At 42.3% G+C, this 15,568-nt stretch overlaps 2 protein-coding genes and 2 long non-coding RNA genes across 4 annotated transcripts; 1 reads left to right on the top strand and 3 right to left on the bottom strand.

The window, feature by feature from the left end:
• Nucleotides 1-191: 191 nt before the first annotated feature.
• On the bottom strand, nucleotides 192-5,010 carry gclm (glutamate-cysteine ligase, modifier subunit). Its single transcript, XM_088394134.1, has 7 exons — nucleotides 4,648-5,010; nucleotides 3,612-3,674; nucleotides 2,366-2,450; nucleotides 2,131-2,187; nucleotides 1,865-2,067; nucleotides 1,668-1,782; nucleotides 192-1,493 (listed from the first exon to the last, which is right to left on the bottom strand). Exons 1-7 carry the CDS (start codon nucleotides 4,780-4,782, stop codon nucleotides 1,324-1,326), a joined length of 828 nt encoding a protein of 275 aa, XP_088250260.1. The 5' UTR covers nucleotides 4,783-5,010; the 3' UTR covers nucleotides 192-1,323.
• Nucleotides 4,959-6,023, top strand: LOC148388511 (uncharacterized). Its single transcript, XR_015862101.1, has 2 exons — nucleotides 4,959-5,480; nucleotides 5,765-6,023. It is a non-coding gene; the product is annotated as an uncharacterized LOC148388511 (long non-coding RNA).
• Nucleotides 5,046-6,551, bottom strand: LOC148388510 (uncharacterized). The gene is made up of 3 exons (XR_015862099.1): nucleotides 6,137-6,551; nucleotides 5,757-5,893; nucleotides 5,046-5,663 (listed from the first exon to the last, which is right to left on the bottom strand). It is a non-coding gene; the product is annotated as an uncharacterized LOC148388510 (long non-coding RNA).
• Nucleotides 6,552-6,904: 353 nt separating this feature from the next.
• Nucleotides 6,905-11,274, bottom strand: dmrta2 (DMRT-like family A2). The gene is made up of 2 exons (XM_088394132.1): nucleotides 9,487-11,274; nucleotides 6,905-8,493 (listed from the first exon to the last, which is right to left on the bottom strand). The coding sequence occupies exons 1-2, from the start codon at nucleotides 9,944-9,946 to the stop codon at nucleotides 7,577-7,579; spliced, it is 1,377 nt and encodes a 458-aa protein (XP_088250258.1). The 5' UTR covers nucleotides 9,947-11,274; the 3' UTR covers nucleotides 6,905-7,576.
• Between the last annotated feature and the right edge of the window lie 4,294 nt (nucleotides 11,275-15,568).

Genomic DNA, 15,568 nt, shown 5'->3' with positions numbered 1-15,568 from the left:
CCAAGAAACTTATTGAATAAATGGGTATATACGACGAAGAAGTATTTAGATGCTTAGAAGTTTAAATTATTAAAACCTGATAGAATATATAAATTCAACTTCCAATTATCCTCACAATAGTAACATCTATAGTTTTTCAAATAAATTATCTAAATAAAAAATTGTAGAGAAGCATCCAATGTCTAAAACAATTGAGATCAACACCAACAATGTTTTTATTTAACATACAGTTTAATAAAGACCATTTTTGACAAACAAATGATAGTATATGGATGTTTCCAGTACAGCAGTGATATTTTCAAGTGATTTACTGGATCAAGCAACTTTTAACTCATAAATAAAAATGCCTTAGAAAATATATTTCCCTACCTTTAAAGATATTAAAGGGGAAAAACAGATGATATCAATTGCAACCTAATCTCAAAATACGAATTTAATCTCTTGACAAATGACGTGAATGTTATCCCTGGCAACAAATCAATAAATGTTGGAGTAAAAAATATCTAGCTGAGCTTCCAATAGTAAAATTGTATCTGAGTTAGTGCATTTTTCTTAAATGAGGAATGCAAATTAGTCTGAAAAAGAAAATCTTGCAATTAAATCTGACCTTCATAATCCATTCCTCTAACAATACAAATCATCAGAAGAAGAAAAAAAATCAACAGTTTTTTTGGACAGACATTTGGTGACATTACGAAACGTTGATAAAAACATGAACATGAGATCAGATGCAATGAGGCACTTCACATTTGAAGACGGTTGAGGAAATCACTACATAACCCAACAGTAAAGCCACAAGTCACAAGGTGACAATCAGTCACTCAAACTACCTTTTACGTCACAGAAATATTCATTGTACCGGATGAATTTTGATATCTGCACACCTCATCAACTATAAAATCCGATGATGCGTTAAAAGTCTTAGAGGTACGCTTTGTGTCCAGCCACATTGTTATGTGCACAATGCATGTTGCTGAAAAAAGGCCCACTTTTGGCCACTCCTCACAACAATTTAGCGATATAGGGTCTTTTTGGTGAACTTGTGTTTTGGTAAACTTATTGTGCAAAACTGATCTTCTCTGGCAAGTAGCTGAACAGTAAAACTCACAAAGCCCAAAATCACTAAATCTTTGTTACGAGTGCTTCTTTTTTTTTTTTTTACCCAAATGATTCAGCTAAAAAATGTCGAACTCATACAAATCTCAAGAGAGTATGTGACAGTAAATGTATGATAGGCAGCGTTCCATGTTTGCAGAGCTGTTACTTTGCATGTGGTCGTGAATGGAAAAGACGACAAATGGCTTCATCCCTCGCTTGCCTCCGCTAGAGTTCCGCCTTCCTGGCGCTGAACAGGTAGCCCATGGCCTTGATGATGCCGCGACTCTTGACGATGACGGAGTAGCGAAGGAGCCACTCTAGCCTCCAGTCGGCTGCGCTCGCGTGCTGCGTTCCCTCCTGCATCGCCTCCCGGAAGGTGGCCGCTGATATCAACTCTGCGTGGAAATGACAGCGGTAACTTCTCCAATCGAGTTCGGAGTTCCCTAATTTAACTCTCTGGTCACGATTCCTCAAGTGAGCCGTTTTGCCCTAAGGTAGGTGACCATTGAGCAATGGAAAAATATATATATATATACTATAAGAAACAAAACTGAAAAAGAGATGCTCACCCGCAGGATCGTTGTGTGTGAGAAGCTGGATGTCAAACTCTTTGGCGAAGGCGGTCAACTCGGGGGGCATCACGCAGCAGGAGGCCAGGTTCACTTGGTTGCTGCTGGGCTTGACCTGGACAACGAGGCACACACACCGATCAACAATAAATTGCCTTCACATTTTTTTTTTTTTGCACATGACATTTGAAACAGACCTGAGCCCAGATGTAAAGCTGCTCCAGCAGGTCCTTGTCCAGGTCGGAAGTTCCGATAGCGGCGATCCTCTGGCTGCGGACGAGCGCCTCCAGCTCCTCCCACGCCGGCTGAAGGGGAGCCAGCGTTTGGACGTCGTCGCTAAGGAGCCTTCGCGGCGCGATGATAACAGAGTCCAGCTGGGACACAGCCAACGTCTGACAGGCTGGAAAGAAAAGATACAGTCGATGACGGTGTCATTTCATTTCTAAATATTACTCTTTCTTACCCATCTCCACTGCATCTCTGATGGACGACTGATCCGACTCGAAGAGGAACAGCTTGGCTGCCGAAACAAAGCCACATGTGGAAGCAATTAAGTGAGCGGCCGCTGAAGCTCATATTTAAAAAAAAAAAATAAAAATAAAAATGCTTAAATTATAGAAAATCCAATTGAAGGTATTTTAAGACAATGAGACGTTAAGTTGAACATATGCCATGCTAAGATTGTTTAAGGTACAAACCTGACACCTTAAGCTCCTCCCTCTCCTCAGGTATGATCGCATCTGTGGCCTGGGGGATGTTACAGTCCAATGTGTCGGGTAAATCCTACAAAAACCAAAAAAAGTTGGTTTAACTCGCTGAGCAGCGCTTGGCCCTCGCAAGCTTTCTGACCAATGGGAAGCAGATTATTAGGTTGCATTGCTTTGTTGTTTTAGAAGCTGTGCAGAGTTACTCTGGCACAGCGTGTTGTAAAGAAGTCCGACCCTGAACGAGAGCCCTTCTTTTTGTGGATATCAAAAGTCTAAACACCCCTGTTGAAATGCATCAAACTGAATGCATTCAATGGTACAGAATATTTGATGGTTTGGAAAATTATTTTGTACCCCTTTCTCGACAACAAAACCCGCTCTGACGCTGTGGAAACTCACTTCTGATCACGGCTTGTGCTCTTATAAAAAGATCTCGGAAAAAGCAGACGAGGACATTTGAGTTTTAGTCAAGCAATTTAAATGGTGGGAGGGGTGCTGACTCCCATTTACTGTAATACATGTCTGAAAAATGTGGATGGTAGAATCTGACCGCAGCCACATGGCCCAGTTATGAGGATTCTTTTTTTCCAGTCAAGTGGTGCAAGTCATAAGTCACGAGTGTGAATTTTGAACTGATTTTTTTTCATCCTATAACAAAAACATGGGGTATGTAGGCTTTTTGTATCTACTCTATTTTCCGAACCCCACTCGAGGGACAGCTGACTGTCTACTGTGACTATGTACATCCGACTCTTATAACTTAACTACCCATTGCCATTTGACTCCAGTGGATGATTAGCATAGCTGAGGTATGTGTCCACTTGACCAAACACACACACAGACACACTAAATGAAGTATCACTCGCTTCTTTGTTGCTTATCTTGGGTTCCATTTTAATAAGACGGCAATGAACTGTTTCACCTCCCCCCATTCATTGTAACAGACAGATGAGACTTTTTGGAATGGCGCCTCAGACGACTGTCTAGTATTGCATGAACATTGGCCGTGACAGCTTCTTTTCAGGCATCCTTTGAAGTCCGTCACACCAGTTGTTATGTCGAAATCCTGCTGTCCGACCGTGTGGAGCCTCGCCCCATAAGGCAAATACAACTAATCAGTTTGTTCTTCAATTCAAACATTATGCTTCCTTCCTCACAAGATACTTATGTTTCCATGGTTCTCGAGGACTAAAAATGCAACCCCAAACACCGATGTGAGTAATAATGGTCACCTCACCTCAGTTGGTCCTTCTATTGCGGAGAACCAGCTGCTCAGCGTAGCCTGAATGCATTCTTGAAGCTGAGAAAGACAAACAGAGCTTGCTCATTTCATACGTAGCCAAATTTCGACAAACCTGATGATTCCAATAATATTTCCCGACAAGTGATGAGGAGACATTTACAGTAGACTGCAAGATCAAGACCATGTTTCTCCACTTGACTTGTGCGGGCATGTATTATAAAGCATAGCAAGTGGATGACTTCCATCAATGTTACGCCATCCAATTTACCATTTCGCTGAGGCTCAAAGGGCGTGGAGGCCAGCTGCATAAAGAATGCAACACTTGGTTATAAATCAATGCTCAGGGTCAATGCTGTTGCAGAATCAGACTATACGTTTGAGCGAGAAGAGTTATGGTTCGTGCTTGGGTTTCGTACAGTTTACCGAGTTAGGCGGTGAGGTGAGTGTTTTGAGCCTGGGGCAGGGTTTCTAGTTAGTGTTTAAAGATAGGCTTAAGTTTACAACTGAAGGTGTAATGATATAGATTATGATGTATTTTAAAATGATATAATGGCAGACAGGGAGCTGGCTTGTGCTGTGAAGTTTTTCCAGTAAACCAAACTAAGTTGCAGCTAGCGTTGATGCAAATGATAAAATGACATCCAGGACGGGATGTTAATTAAGTTACGTAACCTAACCATTCATAATATATCAGTGGTTAGAAACCTGGTGCCCACGTGAGTAGTAAAGGTCAAAAATAGGGAAATGATTAGGCCTTTTGATGTGGAAGGGAGCATTTGAAAATACTTGCAGGTATTTACAGAGTAAATTTGTTTTGTATAGTTAAGTCAAACTGAGAGTCGTTCGCGTTCGACTTACAACCAGTGAATGTTGGGGGCGTCATATTGAGAGCGACAATTTTCTTTCTCTTTAGGGAAATGTTGACATAAGTCTCAACGTCAGGCATGTTTCCCCTCTAAGGCTATTAGCACACCTGCTCCGCTAGCTACCCGGACGCTCGCTCGGTCGAAGGTATTAAAGAGAAGTTTACCTCCTCGCTGGGGGAACATGGACATTTCTTCGTCAAGCGGGCTCTGTTGACTAAATTTCCCGTGTGGAGCCTGAGCGTCTTCGCGTGGCTCAGCAGGCTCCCCTTCGCCTCCGCGTTAGTGTTGTGAGGATCCATGTGTGCCGTCTTTTGTCGGGAGGAAAAAGCGTCCGACGCGACGAAACGTGGCAACCAAGAGCAGGGGGGTGGGGGGGGGGCTTGCCTTATACTATTTATATGACTGCACCTTCTGAGAAGTGACCAATAGAATAGTAACGCAAGAGTGCAATGGAAATAAAACGGAGTCACGATGACTTGCTGCTTCGGTTCCTTGTTTACACAGCTATGGGGGCGGAGGTAAAAGCCGGCTGGGTTACGCCCACCGGAGGTGTGGCCAAGTGACGTCAGACAATTTGCATGGCTTTTGTTTTATTTGCTTTTTTATTTGACTTGATTTTCAGCCAACAAATTTGAAACGATATTAAAGTTTTTTTGGGCGTAACATTTTGGAAAAAAATGCGTCAATTTTTTTAATACCCTGGACACATCGGAAAAGGAAATGATTTGAAAAAAATATATGTAGCTTTGTTGAACAAAAGACATTCACGATGAGTATACATATCCAAAAAGTACAAAAACTGCAACTGCCAGAGCTCGCCGTTTTACGCAAACAGTGATGGCATGCGAGTAGACGTCCAGGCAGAATGATTCAAGACTACCTGACTGGAGGCCTCCACTGTGATGTCACTTGCGGTGAAGTCTGTGGGGCGATGGACGTGATTCTCCTTTCTGACTTTGGGACTTGATTTGGACCACGTCAAATATATGGCTGCACAGTGAGTTGTGCATAGTAGGCTCAAGAGCTCATCAAAAAGGATCGTTGTGTAACTAATCGGGTAGTGAAGTTGTTGCGTTACGACATAGTACACCCACGATTTGTGTTCAAGGTGGAATGAAGAATTTAGGAGGAAGTGTCAGTTTTCAAGTCATAGTTGTTTCACGTGGTGCTGTGGCGCCCTCTAGTGGACAAAGAGAATATCATCAACATGTTGGAGTTGGAAACACACAACAAAATATATTTTTTTACAACAGAATATGTTTCTTTGTCTGGCCTTCCCAGGTTGTACACCAGAGAACCCAGTCCATCCTACTGGGAGCAGATCCACAGCAGAGTCCAGAAGATTCTTCTGATGCACAGAGTACCCTTGGACATCGAGTAACTTTCTGATCTCAATGTTAGAGAACTGACCTGTTGTTGCACCAGGAAGATGGTTGTGAAGTTCCTTTGCTTTAATGCAATTTTAGTTGATTGCAATCATGCAAGGAATATTTTTATGGATTTCACAGAGCAAATCAAAACAAATAAAATGGTAAAATAATTCCAAGCCTCGTTTCGGTTTTTAATTACTGGTTTGAATTTTCCCATTGACTTACTAAAGTCAATTGGACAAAACATTAGCCAATGAACTGCAAGTCTGGTCATGTTACTAACCTCCGGAACTCGGCATCAGCCAGCAACTCCTCCACCATTGTCCTCTTCCGTTGCTTCTTGGGAATGCGGGAGTGATAGAAGTCGATGACGCTGTCCTCCACAGTGGCCACCTGCACCCCAGCACAAAAAAGCACATAAAACATCACGCAAACTTGCAATATATCCATGTGCTGGCACCAAGTAGCCAGCAGGAGGTGCCAAGGTTCTTTGCAAAATTTTGACTTCATTTTCTAAGAAAGCTTTGTTATACATGGTCTTTGAAAAAAAAAGGCCTTACTAGTATATACATGGTCTGTTTTTTTAATACAAAAAAAAGTCTTTAAGTGTTTCTTTTTTACTGCAATTAGAAGTTTTATTATTCATGGTCATCTTTTTAGTAAAGAAAAAACCTTACTTTACGCGGTAATTTCTTTTTAACTAAAAAAAATCGTTACTATACATGGTCATTTTTTAGTATAGACAAAGCCTTACTTTACGTAGTCATTTTTTACCCCAAAAAAAAGCCTTATAATACATGTTTGTTTTTTACCAAAAAAAAACACACCTACAGGCAATCAGGAGTGCTCAATCTGACTAAGCATGTTTGGGGATGTGGAAGGATATCAGAGTCCTCAGGGAACCCCCACTTAGACACAGGGAGAACATGCAAACTCCATACGGGGAGGGCTGGAGGTGGAATCAAACTCACATACCTTGAACTGTGAGGCGGACGTGCTAACCCAGGTTTATTTCAATTTTCGTGCAAAAATCAATTATCTGTTTCCTAACAAAGTATTCAAAAGAGACACGGGCATCACAACGGTGATGGTAGGATTTTTTTTTAAAATAACATTTATTCTTCCCAGCATATTCATACAACGTGACAGCACGTTTCAAGAGCAACAGACTTGATTTTGCACTTTAATGTCACTAAAAGATTAAATGAAAGAAGTCAAAGTAGCGCCGCGTGCCCTCACACTAGATGCAATACAGGCAGTTGAAAAGAAAGTAGATACAAAAATAAAAGTGAAACAATAATTACATAGAAGACAAAATGTCCTTTCATGTAGTTTTTCTTTACATTACATCAATTAGTTTAACTTTTACAACAGGAACATCTTAAAAAGGGTTAATATGCGCCAGTTAGAATAACTTAATGAGTCTGTGAAAATTGCAGTTTAATTTGGAAAACGTTTCATTGATTTCTCAACCACTGTTTAAAAAATGATTTAAACATGATTTGCAATTTCTCTTTTTTAATATCCTGCAGAATTTTCATGGAATTTAAAATATTTAAGATAAAGTCAAATGAGTCTCTTGACTACAAGCCAGATTTATTTACAGTTGCCCACAGCCAAAAACACAACAATTTTTTTTTTTTTGCCAACATTCAAACACTTGTGGCCACAAATACAATGGAATCTGTGTGTTTACTGTGCGTGTGTGTGTGTGTGTGTGCGGTCACTGTTTGTCCGGCGTGTTGTTGACCAGAGGCCCGTACAGGCCTCCGGCGTAGCCCTGCTCCTTGTGCAACATCGTCCTGTCCCGGATGAGGTCGCTGAAGGCATAGTCCATCGGGGGTCTGAAGCCCAGGGTGGGCATGAGGCCCGTGGTAGAGTAGGGCGTCATGAAGGCCAGGCCGCGGCTATGCGCTGAGTAGGCCAGCCGCAACGGGTTGAGTCCCAGGTGGGTTCCTAGCGGGTAGGCGCTCGGCTCAGCTCCGAAGTGGGGGGCATTGGGCTGAAGGGGCGAGAAGGCCGAGCGGTTGCTGAGCGTCATGGCACCGGGCAGCATGGGGCGAGTTGGGGCTGGAGCCGAGGAAGACGAGGAGGTGGAAGGAGGTGGCTGCGAGCTTTGCAGCAGCCTCTCCGCGCTCCAAGTCTCCTCGGAGCTGGACTTGTGCTGGGCGCCCTGGGTCGGGTTATTGAGGATCTGCTCGATGGCCTGCACCACATCCTTGCCACAGCCTTGCAGGACAAGCTCTAGCACGCTGCGCTTGTGGTTGGGGAACACCCGGGTGAGGATGTCGAGGGCGTGCATTTGCCTGGGGCCCGCGGAGGACGGCGACGGGGACGGCGAAGGCTCCCGCTCGTCCTTGTCAGTCTCGGAACCGGAGTCCGAGCACAGGGAGCTGACGGACCTGCAGGGAGTCTCGCCGCCGTCTTTCGAAGGCTTGGTCACCGGCGAGTGGATGAACGACTCGCTGTCTCCGTTCTCGGAACCGTAAGCTCCGCCTCCTCCGTGGCGAGCGTCTGGAGATGAAAGGCCCGGGGCGTCGCTCTCTGCGGGCGTCTGCGTGCCGCCAGCCTGCTGTGGCGTGGAAGGGCCAGATGCTTGGCCCTTTGGGAACAAGTCGAACTTCTGCACGCTCGAGTCAGCTGGAAACAAATTGGGGAAAATGTCGGTGCTGGCCATTTTCAAATTTCTAATGAAATTAAATTTTAACGAGCTCGATAAAGTGTTTCCAGTGATAATAATTGTATCGTATTTGTTCACTCTGTCTGAGAGGGAGGTTATTTACTCAAGAGTTATTGTGCTTTATTGGAGGTGTACTGCATGCGAGACAGATGTGCTTACGAGGACAAAATATTAAAACGATTATTTACTGTGCTTATGGCTTGCTTGCATCACAACGACAGAATATTTCCTCATAAGGTCACCAAAATATTAGAAACAGCTCTCAGTGTGACCACAACATACTGTTAAATTAACACTTTTCAATATTGATAATTCAGATATGTGACAATTGTAATCTCTGTAAAGGCAGATTTTTTTTTTGTTAATGAGAGACTCAATTTAAGATTAAAAATTTATCTTAAAAATAATTATTTTGGGAAGCAACAAAATATTGACGTATTTTACATTGCAAAAATATACTTTCTCACCGACTTCGATTTTTTATTTACAGCAAATTTTGTTTAACGAATTTGAAAGAATCCATCTTATCACATTTTTCATTTTCGTTGCACAAAAAAATAACGCTATAAAATTTCCTTTGCTTCGCTTCTGGAAAGGAAAACGAGAATGCACATCCACGCAGTAATTTGGTTGAAATACAAAAAAATCTGTCAGAGGCTCATGATAAACATACATAATGTAATTAACTTGTATATTATATTACAGTTAACCCTTAAAACGAATTATGTTGGGTTCTTTTTAACTTTTTAAGAGAATATATTGATACATTACGGATTGCACTCTTGGATGCTATCCTATAACGAAAGTTTCGTCATCCTCCTTTTTGGACTGGAAGCACATGTATTTTCCACGAGAGGATATTCATAATATCGATAACGGGGGGTGGGGGGCGCACACTCACACACAATGCAAAAGTGCACGAAGCAATGAGCCATTATGGCAGGAAGCCTCACCGGAGTTGCTGTTGTCGCTGCCCACCGAGGCAAAGACCTCGTAGCCCGGCCTGGGCGGGATGATGCCGTTGGCAGCGGCGAGGGCGAGTCCCTCGGCGGTGCCGTAGAGCAGCTGCAGCTCCCGGGCTTCGTTCTCCTCCTGCGCTTGCTGCCTGCGCAGCGCCACCTGGGCCGCCATGACTCGCTGCCTCTCGGCGATCAACGTGCACTTGGCGCACATGCAGTCCTTCCAGCGGCAGTAGCGCTTGTGACCCTTCAGGGCCGACACCACGCCGTGGTTGCGGCACCGCGCGCACTTGGGCGTGCGCGGGTACTTGTCGGCAGCGCGCAACAGGAGCGGCGGCCCGCGCAGGAGGCTGCCCGCCATGGACACCGGGATGGAAGCCACCGCGGCCACTTGAGCGGCGGAGACCGAGGCCGACGAGGAGACGGCGGGCTGCATCTCCGCTCTGAGATCCATTGCTGGCTGAATGAACGTGAGCGATTCCGCGGAGCGCTTCTACCGCATCGACCGAGTGATAATCGTTGAAATCGCCCCCCGAAAAAGAGGAGCTCCGGGACGAGCGCGTGCGTGTACGTGCGTGTGAGACACTAACTTCCTCCAGAGAGCGTCAGTGGCTACAGAGCGTTCTCTCCCTTCACTATTGTTGCGCTCACGTTTTCATTAGAGCAATTTGACAACAATGTGGCGCCTGTCATTGGCCAAAAGGGGAGGCGGCGTTCTGATTGGCTGCCTTCCTTTTTCAACTGTGTCCACCTGAGTTCTTCTTCTTCCTCTTTTTATTTTTTTTATCCGCCCCCCCTCCCAAACTCCAAGATATCAAGTGTTAAGAATGTGAAGGGAGTTCCCACAAAGCTCAAGTTGGATGCAGCCTGTTTCCAAAAAAGACATCAAATCTTATATCACTCGAGTCACTTTTAGTAATAGTACTTATTACAAGTGTGGGTTGCTATTTATAGTTCTCCTAATTAATGATGACGCTTCCGTCTTCCGCCTGGTGGTAAGTAGCACCTTTTTTTCTTTTGTTAGTTAATCAACTAATACGTTATTAAATTGTCATCAATTCAAAATTATTTTGTGCAATAGACGATTGAAAATTCGTATGTATTTTTGGGGGCGTACGGGCGTTACATAATTACTTTCGAATAAAGGCAAAATATTCGGAAAGTTACTGCAATTTGTTAAGGTTGTTTTTTTCGAATCAATTCTGCATGTCTTTTTTGTATTGGGTGTTTTTACATGATCCTATACTATTTGTGTTATTATTCGTTGATGCATTCTTATTTATAGTAATTTAAGCAGTACTGACTATATTCTGCTTTTGCTCCGGCGAAATGTCACTCAATTTTATACTGTTATCGTAATGTAAGTAGATGAATAAAAATGCGTCTATAGATGAGACTATAAATAAGTTAATACTCATAATAATTTTTACAATAATCTATATATATATGTGTGTGTGTTTTATTTATGCAGTTAACATTCTTATTTTTTCAGGGGGAAAATGGCATGACTGATTGTTATAATAATGATTATGATTTTTCTCAGTATTATTATTGGTATTACTGTTGTATAAATACCCTAAAGAAAAACCATACATTTTAAGTGTTTCTTGGAGTCAGACAGGTATAGAGTAAAATAGAATTAAAAAAAAATATATTAACACAAACACCTGCTCACTCCCGCACGCATTGACGCAGCTATATGAAGAAGCGTGTGTTGATGACTACAAGTGAACAACACCGAGGAGGTGCAGATGAAGAAGAAAACGGCCTCCCTCCCTCGATCCTCCCTCCCTCCTTCCATCCATCCATCCATCCAGCCATCCATCCATCCTCCTCTTTGTTTACTCGGTGAATCACTGTAAGCAAATGCCATCTGTTTCCTCATCTGCACCTTAATTACCCAGCCAACAGGCTAATGGAGACGATATTAAAACGACATCTTTTTGACATTCAAAGTAATTATGTGCCCGGACCGCTGCTGCATGACGGGAAGGAGACGACTTGATGCCTTTGAAAATAAAAACAACCTGCATGTACTATTTTCCCCGTATAGATTTCATGGAGCTGTTGCAATTTTACGAGCGGAAAGCAGGTCACATTATTAGGAACACCTGCGCATTTCATTAATAGGGGCCAATATTTTACAGCATTTTAGCGGTATAGGCAAATACTTTGTTCCTGTTATAAAATGTCTAAAAAAAATGTCAAATAACTTGTGCTCGCATTCACTCTACACACACTGGTCATATCATTAGGTACAGCAGCAGAACGCAGGAACAGAAACTAACCCTGCAAGAAATATAAATGCTAATGCGGGTTTGTCGTTTTCATAAGTCACAATCACTGTCCAATCAATGTTTTTTTTGTTAAAATTAGCTACTTTTGAGTTTTTCTCACCGCAAACAGTAACATTTTGAAAGTCCGATCTACAGTTTAGAACAAGTGAACATGGTCGCGTTGTCCTGCTCTGACACTTTAAGACTTCAACCACTTTCCAATTATGCAACCCATAATTTATCTATCGTTTTGATTCATTTTTTCACTTACACCTTCATAGAAAAAATAAACTTTAAAGTTCAAACATATGCATCTAGAAGAGGAAAAATTGTTCATTAATTAGCATGTGTTTAAATGCGCCTCCAGAAAAGGAAATTAACTACTACGATCAACTTGTGCAGCTTCCAAAATTTGGTGATATCAGAACGATACTTAGATCGGTAAGGAATGTAATTCTGACACTGTAAAGGCATGCGCATGCAGCGGACCCCCGTACATTCACGGATACGCATTCGCGGACTACAAAAAAAAAAAAAAAAAAAAAAAGAACGTGCGATCATAATTTCTGCAAATTGAAAATATGCGAAAACACTTTTGGTGGAATTTTTTTTCCTTAATGTTAAATAAATAAATAAATACGTAAAAGGAAAAAGTGTTGGTAAACACCGCAATAGATGGTGCAGGTGTAGCACACGTTCAGCGGAACTCATCAGGCAGCGGTTCAAGACGTACAAGCTTTTGATGAGTATCTTTAAAAAAAAAAAAAGCATTATGATAGGGATTACGCCGTCCATTCTTCCAGCAGGCCAATTAAAAATGCCCCCCGCGCATTAAAAGTGACCGAGCACCACCAATGGTCTTTGAAGCGCTTCATTAGGCCCATGCAGCCACCAAAAGCGCGCCCGGGCTTTCATTTCATTGAGTGAGGCTCCAGATGAGTAGTTTTTAACACCTTTTTAAGGGGACAACAAAAGGCCCATGCTTGACCCGACATATGTAGCAGCATGTTTCCGCTGCCCCGCACCCCCGATGAGCGGCCGCGGTCTGTCCCGCTGACGCCAGCCCAGCTTGCCTGCAACCCCGACCGGGCTGGCTTCCCCCTGCCACGCCGTGGCTGCCGGCCGGCCGACCGGCAGCCGCACGTTAAAGTAGCGCTTCCAGAGAAAAGAAGCTTACTTTTGTGTTGTTACTTGAGGTGGTTAAAGTATTAGGTGCGCTTTGTACTTAACGTCTTTGTTTAAATCACCCGCAAAGGTTGAGCAAAGTAACGAGCCTATTATATTCGACGAGGAATAAAAAAAGAAAAGGTTTCAGAAAAGAAAAAAAAAACAATGACAAAGTAGCCGTACTTTGTTAGCCATTAAAAAAAAAAGTCACTTAATGAGAAAACAGTGGTTAATTTTCAAACTCTGAAATTCAATTCAATCTTCTAAATGTTGGGATATTTAAACATATAATCAAAATATTGAAGAAAGTAATTTAAGGCACAATAACAATAGAAAACAGCTACAGTGTGCTGATAAATTGATAGCAAGGTAATTTTAGCCAATTAGAAGGAAATCGTTTCGCGCGGGGGGGGGAAAAAGGGCAACAAATACAAGAAAATGTATAATTGGAAGATTTTATGGTAGAGTTAATTCGTGCCCATGCACGGCATATGAATATTTAAAATATTTTAAAAGCTCCACGAATTGCTGGTCGCGCACGCACGCACACAAGCACACAATGGCGTTTTTGTGGCTTGGAGCTAGGTTGGCAGGGATTATCTTTGTTTAATGAATGGGCTACAAGTATTCATCAACACGGCCAGATTATTGGACTCTGCAGCTCTGCCTTCAGTGAGAGCGCATAACTGCAGTGTGTGTGTGTAACCAATTAAAAGGCGCGCGCACGAAGACACGCGCGCGCACGCTCTCTCTGCAGCTTCTGTGTCCCTCCACATCTGCTTCCCTTTCTGCGGCAGAGCTGTGAATAGACGCTCATTGAGATCACAGATGGAGGATGGCTTTCTTTTTGCGGGAAATTTGAGAAACACTATTGTCCCCAATCCAAACTCTATGTGTTGTGGCACAATGGCGCCGCCTTTGAGTGGGCCCGCTTCAATTGGCCTTGTTTTTGAAACTTCAAGTGTTCTGCACAAAGATTTGGCCCTCCTAAATGTCCACTGCTGCCTCCCACTGCATGCACGGTGTGTGTGTGTGCGTGTGCGAAATTAATATGAAGCTATAAATTACTCCCCTCCACGCCACTGCACACATTGACAACCCCAAGCGGCCTGTTTATTGCTTTATCAGACTTCTCCGTAAGAGGAACAGTGCAAATTGATGGGTGTATTTTCATTAAGAGAGGAATTTATTACACAAATGGTGTTTTTTGTTTAAAGATGTAATAAAATTAGCACTCAATGGTAATTATATTATACAGTTAACTGGCACGGTCTAAATGAGGACGTGTTCTTAAAAATGGCAAAAATATGTTTAATTCTTGTTTTGGTTGTTCTTTTTTTTTTGTTCTTTTAGATACTTCCAAACTATACAAACAAGGCGGGCGTTTGTAAGAATTAAATGGGTCTTCTCCTCTGTATATATTTAGGAATCATACATTGTGGAAAGCCACAAGAATAAACAAAAAGATTAAAAGTCAAATACCTCTATTACAGGTTCTATAAAATGAACATTATTGTTTTATATAGTCTCTTGTAATTTATTGTTATTTATTTATTTATTTATTGTTAAAAACACATTTATTTATTTCAAATAAATTATAACAGAAAATATTTGCAATTTGGAGTGGGGATCAATGACATGGTAAAGCAGGAATCCAAAGATTATGAGTTGTTCTAACAATGCCTTATCAAAATGGGACATTACTATGAATGTTGTATGGAAATGATCATCTAAAAAGTAAATACTTGTAAGATTTATTGTAATGCTTTGAAATAACTGACCATGGCAATGACTTAACAAGGTTAAAACAGATATTTGTATGATTTTAACTTTGTTAAATAATGACACTGATGACTGTGAGAACTAACTAAATCAGTGTCTTTACATAAGCATAATCAAAAATGAAATATCACGGGTAAACTTATTTTAAGGTCTGAACAAACAAATGAATTTAATTTCACTCTAAAAAAAAATCAACAACTACTTTTATCAATTATGCAAATATAGACTTAGTGGGCTTGACTGTAAAACCAAAAATATTGTTTTTTGATTCTACAATTTAAAAAATGAATGGTAAAGCCCAAGTTAAATTCTAAATTTGGAAAAGTTGAATTATTGTAATCAGATTGGTTACAGGTCAACTATAGTAGTGTGTGTGTGTGTGTGTGTGTTTGTGTGTGTGTGCATTGTGTCATTAACAAACAGACACAGACAAGAGAGGGCTGACCCTCCTTTTGTGCCCCCTCCCCAACAGTTTAAGCCTCACAGATTCAGTTGCTTTGGCCTGGGCCCGCCATCTCTGAGAAAGTAAACTGAGGGGCTGACCCTCCAGGTTTAGGCCAGTCTGGGACCCAAAGCGGCAATGCTGTGATTCTGACATCCCCACGCTTCCCACTTCAAAAGGAGGGAGGGGACGTCGCCTGTGTCAGGAATGTTGTTCCCTCGCCAGCCAGCTACATTCTTGACCCCGGCGGGGGCTGCTTAAACATGAGCGCCGCTTTTCCTCCTTTGTGGAGCCCGCGCAGCATCCCGATGTGGCCTTAAGCTCATTAGAGGCCGCGGATCCTCTCGCTGTAAATGTGCAAAGAGGAACCAACCCGCTGATGAAGACATCAAACTCAGATTTGACGCTT

This window comes from Syngnathus floridae, chromosome 13, assembly GCF_059516105.1.
Source record: "Syngnathus floridae isolate MCC-2025c chromosome 13, RoL_Sflo_1.0, whole genome shotgun sequence".
NCBI lineage: Eukaryota > Metazoa > Chordata > Actinopteri > Syngnathiformes > Syngnathidae > Syngnathus > Syngnathus floridae.
Note: the sequence above shows the minus strand (reverse complement) of the source record. Positions and strands in the feature narration are given on the sequence as shown.

Bases quoted from the DNA above. Each gene is read 5' to 3' on its own strand.
- dmrta2 (XM_088394132.1), bottom strand. From the start codon at position 9,946: ATGGATCTCAGAGCGGAGATGCAGCCCGCCGTCTCCTCGTCGGCCTCG. The intron at 8,494-9,486 runs GTGAGGCTTCCT...ATTTGTTTCCAG, and splicing joins CAGCGACAACAGCAACTCCG to CTGACTCGAGCGTGCAGAAG.
- gclm (XM_088394134.1), bottom strand. From the start codon at position 4,782: ATGGATCCTCACAACACTAACGCGGAGGCGAAGGGGAGCCTGCTGAGC. The intron at 3,675-4,647 runs GTAAACTTCTCT...TGTCTTTCTCAG, and splicing joins CATGTTCCCCCAGCGAGGAG to CTTCAAGAATGCATTCAGGC. The intron at 2,068-2,130 runs GTAAGAAAGAGT...TTTTCTTTCCAG, and splicing joins CAGAGATGCAGTGGAGATGG to CCTGTCAGACGTTGGCTGTG.